This window comes from Rhipicephalus sanguineus, chromosome 4, assembly GCF_013339695.2.
Source record: "Rhipicephalus sanguineus isolate Rsan-2018 chromosome 4, BIME_Rsan_1.4, whole genome shotgun sequence".
In the NCBI taxonomy this organism is placed as follows: Eukaryota; Metazoa; Arthropoda; class Arachnida; order Ixodida; family Ixodidae; genus Rhipicephalus; species Rhipicephalus sanguineus.
Window position 1 is genome coordinate 54504991 of NC_051179.1, and position 10418 is coordinate 54515408.

A 10418-nucleotide genomic window follows, 5' to 3' on the forward strand; every position below is an offset into this window, starting at 1 on the left:
GTGATTACATGGTAACCCGCTAGCTGGTCGGCAAGCTGAGCAGCGACTCCCATCAGTTACAGAAATGACAAGTAAGAACCGCTGTCAGCGAAGTGTATAAAGAGTTGTCCTGTGAACAAGCTAAAACAAGCCCCAATGAGTTGTTTTGGAAGGAAACTAATGTACTTTGAGCAAGAAGGGCAAAACTTTTGAGATACTAACAGACATTTCATGCAAGTGAAACTAAATAGGTCACAGTTCAGAAATTTTCAAGGAGACATCTTTGTGTATAGGCGTTTGCTGCTACATTAATATAATAATATCTGGGGTTTAACGTCCCAAAACCACGATATGATTATGAGAGACGCCGTAGTGGAGGGCTCCGAAAATTTCGACCACCTGGGGTTCTTCAACGTGCACCTAAAGCTAAGTACACGGGCCTCAGACATTTTCGCCGCCATCGAAAATGCAGCCGCCGCGGCCGGGATTCGATCCCGCGACCTTCGGGTCAGCAGTCGAGCGCCATAGCCACTAGACCACCGCGGCGGGGCTTGCTGCTACATTGTATGAATCTATAATAACAAATTTGAGAATGTATCGAAGTATCTTAAGATACCATTGTCTGGTATCGTATCGGATACAATTAGTGCGGCAGTATCTTGTATCTGTATCTCCAATACTTTTTGCCTGAGTATCTTGTATCGTATCGCGATACAATTTCAAAGTATCTTTGCCCAGCCCTGGACGCGGGTATTGATACTGTTTTTAAAATGGACCTTCTTGAGCGATCGCTTGTATAGGTGTGTAATGGACAGGCGCGCCTGACAGTGATTTCTACCCTCTTTTATTGCGATTTCAGTTCCATGGACACTCTCGGCTAGTTTTTGCCGTTGCCGTCATGTTCCGCATAAAGTCCCAAATCGATAACATCCCCCCGCGCATCGTATGTTTTACCCGCGTGTAAAAGCGAGCGAGAGGGGGCGACAAAGGCGACGGAAGCAGAGCTGAAACGAGCTTACCCATCTCCGTTGCACGTACGCGATAACATCACCCCGCGTGCGAGACCTGCCGTCCATTGCTACTTAAGCAGAGACGAAACGTCGTGCCCCTCTTGAAGGAGCATGAAGGAACGTGAGGGGGGGGGGGTCGCTCTAGCAGCAATTGTGAACTTTGATATTAAGGGCGCGATTGAACCCGGTACACTCTTTCCATCAACAATGCAGCTTTTCTTTCTGAAAAACCTGTGTGCATTTTCTTGTAGCTTTTTGCTACATGGAGGTGGAGAACGATTTTCGCAGTCCATACGTATCTTTGTCTTCAAGGCAAAAGTGGCTCATGAGAACGCGGAATGTGACAGTCCGGTGGTGCCCACCGTCGGCGAACACATATGGCACCAAAAGTATTACGTGTATACGTCCCACCTGGCACGAACAATAGAAGCGAGATGCCGCCATCTCGCGTCTATTGGGCAAAACTCTCATTCGCATTGTTTCAGGAAGATGCTTGAATTTATATACCGTAATGACGCGGTCTTGCTGTCGCGGGTTCAGCGCTGCGCCGCTATACAGTGCTTCTCGTATAGCCCCATATTGATTTGTAGCGTCAGCACTCTTCCGCCAGTCCTCATAAGGTGGCACTTGTCACGAACGGATAATTCAATCCAAACTGTCAAAAACGTGCACTAAATGAACTAGCGACCCAAGATCATATCTTGTGGGGATGCCGGAGTCTCCCCCATCCCAAATCGCTCCTGCCAGCTAACTCAAAATTAACGTGGCATGAGGTCATCAGACCTCCCGAAAGGGAGATAAAATTGGTGATCGTTTCCTGGGCCGAAAGAGTCGCTTCCCGCGTGGAGCCGCCCTGCATGAGGCGTAGGACAGTTGACATTTAGTCAAATGAAGTTGACATCACCACTACCAAAACCAATCAATCAATCAATCAATCAATCAATCAATCAATCAATCAATCAATCAATCAATCAATCAATCAATCAATCAATCAATCAATCAATCAATCGTACAAACAATCGAGTTGGACGAAAGTACGGTTTCGAAAGGGCATACAAATTACTAGTCCGATTACAACATGATTTAGTGTCGATATAAAGTGTCATCTCGAAAGTGTTAACCATTTAAGGGCGCTCAAGATTGAAAGAGTGCTCAACGAATGCCCCGCGCCCTATCGGAAACAGTTGCCACTTGTCGCGCCAGAGCGAGCGTGTCTAAATAGCCTCGCGCTTTTCGCATTCGGGAGCGAAAACGCCGCTTCCGTTCGTGGCGTCATTCGGTGGAAGTGATTCGCGCACCGAACCGTGCGTGGTATGCCCCTCGTTACGGACTAGTTGGCAGGCGCCCCATTCCCCTTGCTCGCGCGCGTCCTTCCATATTGTGTGCGTACGCCTAAGAAGCGCGGTGCCGAGACGCGGTCACTCCCGTGGCTTTCCAGCATGCCACGATGCGAATAACAATGGGGTGCGCTTTCTTTGCGCATTGAGGCCGCCTTTGTTACGCTTGGCGTATAATAAACCCGGTCAGCCAGCTAGTACGTTAGGTTAGCGCGTGTGATCTTCGGTAACAAGTGTTGTGGCCATGTCCCGTTAGGCTTTGGTTAAGGTCTTTCACTACAACACAGCGAGAGAGAGAGAGAGATAGCAGATGAAAGGCGGGAGGTTAATATTCACGAAAGAAAGGTATGAAATATTCGAGGAACAAATACATGTCTTTGTTCCTCGAATATTTCGTATCTTTCTTTATATTTCTGCAGAAAATATATAGCTGACGCAGTACAATGCTGGCTTTCCGGAAAGTCAGCGTATTATAAGACTGTGAATGCAAGGTCGGCCAACAAATAAGACATTGTTTGTCTTATACTTGCACGAAATGTGTCAAACAAGAACAATATTAAAAAGCGAGACTCAGTTGACACAATCAATAACCCTCAACACAGGCTTCAAAAATATCGCTGAAATATATAGTTTTGTTACTTTTGTATGACCTGGTCACATGATATCTATTGTCCATTCAGGAACAGAAAGCCATTTTCTTGCAATGAACTTGATATAACACTAAATCTGTATTGTTTCTACTTATTAATTCCTAAGCGAGGGCAGGCTATTATGTCCACCGTGAGTAGGTTTTTTTTAATTATTATCCGTGTTGCGATTACATGAAACGAACCCATACCAACAAGATCAAATTTTCTTGGTTCTGGATGGTTGAAACGTTTCTGTAAAAACGCAATATAAAATTATGTATGAATAATAAAGGCTCTTAATCAAAACTGTTTCCACGTGGTTCCTGAAAGAGGCAGTTTATGCGTTTCACTCACTCACTCACTCACTCACTCACTCACTCACTCACTCACTCACTCACTCACTCACTCACTCACTCACTCACTCACTCACTCACTCACTCACTCACTCACTCACTCACTCACTCACTCACTCACTCACTCACTCACTCACTCACTCACTCACTCACTCACTCACTCACTCACTCACTCACTCACTCACTCACTCACTCACTCACTCACTCACTCACTCACTCACTCACTCACTCACTCACTCACTCACTCACTCATACTTCCCTTCTTGCGCGTTCTCATGTAAAACACGAAAGCAAAGCGCACTCCCAGCAAAGGATACAGTCCAAACGCAAGGAAAGCAAGTAGCCAAAAAAACTGAACAAGTATGACTTGAGTCATTAGGTCGTTATACCTTCCTGCACATCCTCATTTGCATTATTGCTGCGCGGTATTCTCATTTCCTTGCGCAATCGTCGTGCTTAAATTCCCTTCCTCTTGTTTTCGCGTGCTTCTTCCAATCTCTCCCGGATCTCTTTGTTCCCAGAGATTCTTTTTTCTCCCTGACCCTCCTCGGGTGTAATTTCGTCAGTTGATTCGGCACGGCTGTTCTTGATCTCTTGGCGTCCGTGGCAATATTGCTCTCTCTTTTTTTTTTCTTTTTTCGTCGTAGTCGTCTTTGCTCATCCCATCGGTCAGTGTGAATCTTTGTGTATTCACGACAGCTGCCTTTCCTTGGCTAATGCGTTTAATCACTCCGGGTCTGACGTTCTTTCTTTCTCTTATTCATCGTCCATTGGTGCGAGATGACAATATCGTCTTCCGCACAGCAGCTGAAATTTTCAGGATAAAATATATATCTTTGAGAGAAGCTGGCTTATATATATATCCTCTGTCACTGCCGGAAACATTTGTTGCGATAACCATCGGTGACAACCGACAAGTTCACCCACATTGACATATCTAGTGTTCGGTGGTTCTCTTTTTATTGGCACCTTCTCTATCCATAGGTATAGCCGATTCCTGAGGTGTGTATAGGCTGGGGCAGTCTCATTATATACGGTCCAAACTCTTTCGCGCAAAATGCACCGCGATCTCTGTTGCTACCAGGGTGTCGGAACGAAATGTTTTTCGTTTCGGTTTTAGTTTCGTTCCACCGCAAAAAATTCCGTTCCGTTTCTGTTCCGGAACGAAAAAAAAAATGTTCCGTAACGGTTCGTAACGGTATTTTTATGGAAAAATTTGAAGTTAAGGTAATCATTACGAACATTGGATTTTTGATGTAGTTACTTGCCCTGCTCTTAGGAAAGTGGGACAAGGGTAAAATACGTTCTTCAGAGGAGCGGAAGTAACTGTACCACGAATTTCTACCAACTAGCACAAACCAATATTAATTTCAAAGTCATAGTATTTATTTTCTCAAAAGACAAATACGAATTTTTCAATGCCTCAGTGTTTTGTGTCAAGGGAGTGAGCACGATCTCAGAAGCAGCACGTCATTGAGTGTACTCTCTGATGTGCGAGACCGCTGTTCTGATAAAGAGATCGCCAGGCCTGCGCGACACACGCAGCACAGTCACAACGAAAGCTGGAAGAGCGGAATTTGTAGAGCCCGCTGGAGAGTCTCTTGGGGCAATAATACAAGTACACATGCAAGGTACCCACTACGACATAAATCATCCCAATTCTTCTGAAGTAGAGAAGTTCTCACTATGCCATTTTTCGTCATTCTTCGGAGTCTCGTGGTACACGCTACACATATGTAAGGCATTATGTGCACTTTGCGCTGTGACTGATGATGATAAAGAATTATGGCTGAGCACTTTGCAGTGGGTGGGAAGCAGTGTGGCGGAATGGGCGCCTCCATTCCATTTCAATTCCATTGCGGGGAATTAGAACTTGTCGCAATTCCATTCCTTTCAATTCCTCGGAATGAAAAAACTTAGCGCATTCGGACTCTGGGAATGGCCGGGCAGTTCAATTCCTACAATGTAATTCCTCCACGTAAGACAGACATCTTGATAGTTTTATCGAGTTAAGAATGAACGCCCCATAAAGCTGATGTCATCAGATGCATTAAGAACTGCAAGAGTACGCAAAACAGGTTACCAAGATCGAGGGATAGTAGCTTGGTTACATATCTCCTGCAGTACAACCACCCTACTAATTCCCGTAGGGGCAGGTCTCCTGCTACCTATAGTATTTGCATGGTCAGCATGTTTGAACGAATGGTGGTGTTTTAATATTGTTTATGCTTAAATGTGTTAATGCTAAAATGACGACGTAGCCTATTTTTATGCTCACAAAAGTAGTATTCAAGAAAACTAAGCAGTTTTGCCACGCGTCTGGAGCGGTTGTGAATATGGAGAAAAATAAGATTTGGTTAATGAGGAATAAGACCCTCTAGATCTGCTGGTATTAGTTGGAACAGTGCACCGCTCGGGCACCTTGTGCCTTTGTATTGAATACGGAACACTGGACCGCACTGCTCGTCACCACTCACGCTTGTCAAGCGCTCCTCGCAAGCATAGAAGCACTAGAGTGGCACTGTTGTGGAAGACCCGACTGCCACGCAGAGGGCGCGGGTTGAAATGTCATCCGATCCTAGAAATTTGTTTCTCATTTATTTTTTTTATATCACGCGTTAGCGGTCATGGACACCGGCGGTGGTGGACAACTATGGCACCAAAATCAGCTGTTGAGATCTCATAACAGCTTTCGCTGTAACAAACTTCGGCGCCGACAATGCCCTCTCTACGCTGGCCTGCGTGACAGGCACGCAAAAATCCACTTGCGTTAATATAAACATCTGTGGTTGCCACTGTTTTCGTTTTTCGCACAATTTCAACATATCTTTGCTTTGGAATTCCTGCCTGTGGTACGCGCTAATACCGTACCCTAAGATATGCTCACATTGCACGAGCTCAGTTGCTCCGGATTGCGAAGTTTTCTCGTGAACCGAAAAACGATTGAAAAAATTTCGTTTTCACTCCGGAACGAAATAATAGATAAAGTTTCGGTTACGTTTTCGTTCCGGTCCAAAATATCGTTTTTTTCGTTTTTCGTTTTCGGTTTTCGTTCCGTTCCGACACCCTGGTTGCTACTGCTAGTTTTCGTATTTATGTATGCCTTTCAATAAAATTGATGGTGACGTTACGCGCAGTTTGACATTGTAAATGTAATCTGCGTGGAATATACTTCAACAAAAAGAATTGTAATATCTTATCAACATACTGCGAAGTGAAACCAAGAATTGCTGCCAGAGATGGACGCCCTTCTGCGAATTGCATGTGGCGCTTACCTTAATTGAGTGTGCCAAATCTGATAGATAATTTCAAGCAAGACAAATCTCAAGTTTGGGTACATGACCGCCGAAGCATCTTAGAAAAACACATCATATGTGCCACCTTATGCAATAATTTCGCTTCACATCGTTTACTTTCCACAATGAATAGGGAACCATGCAGATAAGGCGGACGCATGCCCTCGGCCCGTGATCAGCGCTCATATCCCATACTTACGAAAGTGAGAAGGGGATACGTATTTCTGCCGCCTTCCACGTCGCCAATTCACAAAGCGGGCAGCCGGGCGAGCACATAATGAGGCGTTATCCCGAAGGTCACCACACCTTGAAGACGTCTGGGCCGAAGTGATGTGGCATACTCCATGTCAATTCCAAGTCACACTGACCAAGGGTGAAAGCGACTCCGTGGTAAATTCACGCCGGCGTGATCACGAAATGCTCCATGGTTCCGGGGAAGACACGTGGCCGTTCACTTCTTCTGTGATCGTACGGCCCGCAGACTTCGTTGACAACTTAAACTGAGACATCGAAGTCGCTGCAGACGCGGGTGATCTATTTAAACCATGTATATCGCAAAGAAACGATATGGAGTAAGCTTATTTCGTTCTTAATGTGAATACTGCTAGAAGACTAAACAACGAGGTAAGGCCGCTTGTTACAAATTCGCGACGCTTCTAGCTAAATGTAGCGAACCAAAATGGTGAGTTGTTCGGCTGGTTGGTTCGACATATTGCGAAGGGGAGCGCAAAAGCAGTTCGGAGAGTCTTTCCTGTCCCGTCTTCCTTTCTTCCGAAAAAAGAACGCCAACGTAGACAAAGGAGCGACGCGTTCACACCTATAACTCCGGCGGTTCCCACGTCTACAGGCTTGAATCGTCGACGACAAAGCGCTGCTTTCCTTTGCAACGGTGCACAACCACACACTCGCGATGCTCCCAAAAGCACGGATCCAGAAAGAGCCGGCGAAAGTGCGAGGCGTCAGGTACTTATACCCTCGGCAGTGCGACAGCGGCGCGGTTCCGAAAAGAGCCACTCGATATCTCCACGCACCAAATGGAGCAACGCACTACGCCGAGGCACAAATCGACGTAATCTCTATCGCCGTCGGGCGGACTCGCGCGCGAGGCGCGGGAATAGAATGGGCGCGGTGGCGGCCGGCTCCCGTTTTCGACTCGGACATCGTGAGACATGGTAACAAAACTAATAAAAAAGTGATAGAAGAGGCAAACGAAACACGAAGCGCCAGCTCCCGTTCCCCAGTCCTTACGCTAGCATACAAGTCTCCGTTCTCGTCCATCCGTCGGCGCCCTCCTCTCCACATGTAAACTAGTTTGTCAAACTACAGCCGCGCTCGCTCAAGGGGCCGAGTTGCCCGGCGCGTTTTTGGCGCGAGACGGTCCCCGCCCCGGCAGTTTTTTTTTTTTTTCTGTCCGCCCGTAGATAACAACGCAAATTTCGTTCCTTCTGCTTGTTTTTAGTTTATTCCTTTCTCTATTTCTCCTTTATTGCATCGTAGCGTTTTGCAGAGATCGCCCCATTGTGACCGGACGGGGCCCGAATAGTATGTTTGGTTGTAGTGGTTCTCCGCTTTCCGGGCGCCAGTAAATGTTGTTGCCTGTCGGCGAGAGCGTCCGGTCTCCTGACAATCTGCACTGCAGTAGGGAGAGAGAGAGAGAGGTGGGGGGGGGGGGGGGGGGACAGTCGCCTTGGTATAGGGCGGGGGCGAAAACCGTAGTGCAGTTTTTTGCGGACGTCTGCGCAGGAAGGACGGAACCAGTTGCGTTATCACGTTATTTCGGCAACTAAGAGAAAGGGCCGCTGCTGGCTGGTCTTTGATTGCCGCATTTCCTCGGCAATCAGACCCCCCCTCAACTTCCACGCGCCATCCAGTCCGTGTCCATATCTGGAGGAAGAAAGAGAGAAGAGAAATGAAACATAAAAGCGAGAGGAAGTGACAGGAACTAGAGCGGCATTCAGTCCACTCTCGTGGAGAAGGGCAGAAAAAAAAAATAAGAAAAGGGGTGGGTGTGTGAGAGAGGCGCGCGTATACGATCCTCATTATTAAGTGCATCCAACCTTCCGGTATCCCGGCGCCCGAGTGGGTATAAAAGGCGTGTCCAGAGAACGCCCAACCATCACAACTCAGCTTCACTCCTCTCGAGTAAGCAGACTCGTCTCAGCTCCAGCAGCTCCGCACCGCCCAAAGCCGACATCATGAGGACCATGGTAAGCGAACGGCAACCGTAGGCCCTTCGATGTACCAGCACCTGCAACTCGGCAGGCACGCTCGACATTCTGGATACCTGGGCCTCTCAGCTAGCTCTCTTTCGGTTCATTTAGCTTTGAAAAACTGCATCGCATGCAATCGAACTCGTGTCGATGTAGGTTTCCTTAACCTATGGCAAGAGAACTACGGCAAAAGGATCCAAAAAGATATTTCAAATTAGCCTGGGAGCCTAAGAACACGGCAGCTCGTATTAACGCATGAGTTCCGTGCAATCCATGGATATTCATATTTTGACGTGAACGATTGTTAACGCAACTTTCCGACATTAATATTACATTTCATATGGTTTAGCGAATTCCGAAAGGGCATCGGACCTTCCATTCTTCGATCCTTTTAAGCTGAGCGTAATAACGTCAACCATTCCTTCTTTTTTTAACTGAAACGAAGATCACTTCATTGAATGATTGATTTGATGGCAATGGAAACGTTAAAAACTATCCTCACCGAACGCTTAAAACGTAGCCAAATTATTCGGCATGTATTTCTTGGCTGATCGATATTTCAGTGACGAGACAGATAAGCGCAAAGAGTATAAAATAGACCCGGTTGGTTGCTCTACACGTAAACGTGCTTCATGAAACATACGAGTGACACGCCTCGTTTTCCCGCAGTTTGTTGCCGTTGCCCTTACCGCCCTCGTCGGCGTCTGCTACGCCGGAGTCGTCTCCTACGGCGGCTACGGAGGTGGCTACGGCGGCGGTGGCTACGGCGGCGGCTACGGCAAGTCCCTACCCGGACCTTCCTTCCTCATCAAGAGCCTTCACCACGTGAGCAAGGTCAGCCACGGAGGACCCATTCTCGACAACTACGACCTGGGCGTCCGGTACGGCGGCGGATACGGCGGCGGTTACGGCGGCGGATATGGCGGATACGGCGGCTATGGAGGCTACGGATACAAGGGCTAGACGAGTGAGCGGAGGAGTCAAGCTGCACACCGATAGAAAGAGAGCATGCGCAACCGTATGTGAGGAAATTCGAGATCAACAACAACAGCTCCCCCCGATTCCCCTTTACCCTCTCTCCCTTCATGTACAGTCGCGGTAGCGGAAAATAAGAAGGGTAGCTTCGGGGATATGTAGCGTGAGTGACATCTACCAGGATCGCGAGGACCGGTGGCCAGCTCGAAGCACGGCAGGTGTAGCGACGCACCACTAACGACGTCGGCAGTGGTCTATATAACGGCAGGGAAGGACCTGAGAGGTGCGCCTGGCAACCGCAGTAGTCGTGGATGCGGAGATGGGAGTCCCCTCGTCCTTGCGATCGAATGTCCGCGCTTCATGCCCCGTTGCGAATCCCTTGCTGCTTTCTACAGCGTTGTATATTTTGTACAGATGCCTGCGGTCGCGCTGAAAATAAAGCAATGAGTGAGTCGGACTCTTTGGTTCTTGTGTGATCTTTGCGACCGTTGATGCTTTCTCTTCTGGATGCAACACTCTGGAACGACCTGCCTACCCTTCTTCTCTTTGTGCACCATTTCGCACCTTCAGTATACCAGCCGTATTATACAAGAATCTGGAACAACATGTTAACTTGCGTCACAAATGGC

At 47.5% G+C, this 10418-nt stretch overlaps 1 protein-coding gene across 1 annotated transcript; it reads left to right on the top strand.

The window, feature by feature from the left end:
- Positions 1-8668: 8668 nt before the first annotated feature.
- Positions 8669-10043, top strand: LOC119390011 (shematrin-like protein 2). Its single transcript, XM_037657513.2, has 2 exons — positions 8669-8811; positions 9484-10043. Exons 1-2 carry the CDS (start codon positions 8800-8802, stop codon positions 9775-9777), a joined length of 306 nt encoding a protein of 101 aa, XP_037513441.1. The 5' UTR covers positions 8669-8799; the 3' UTR covers positions 9778-10043.
- Positions 10044-10418: the final 375 nt, after the last annotated feature.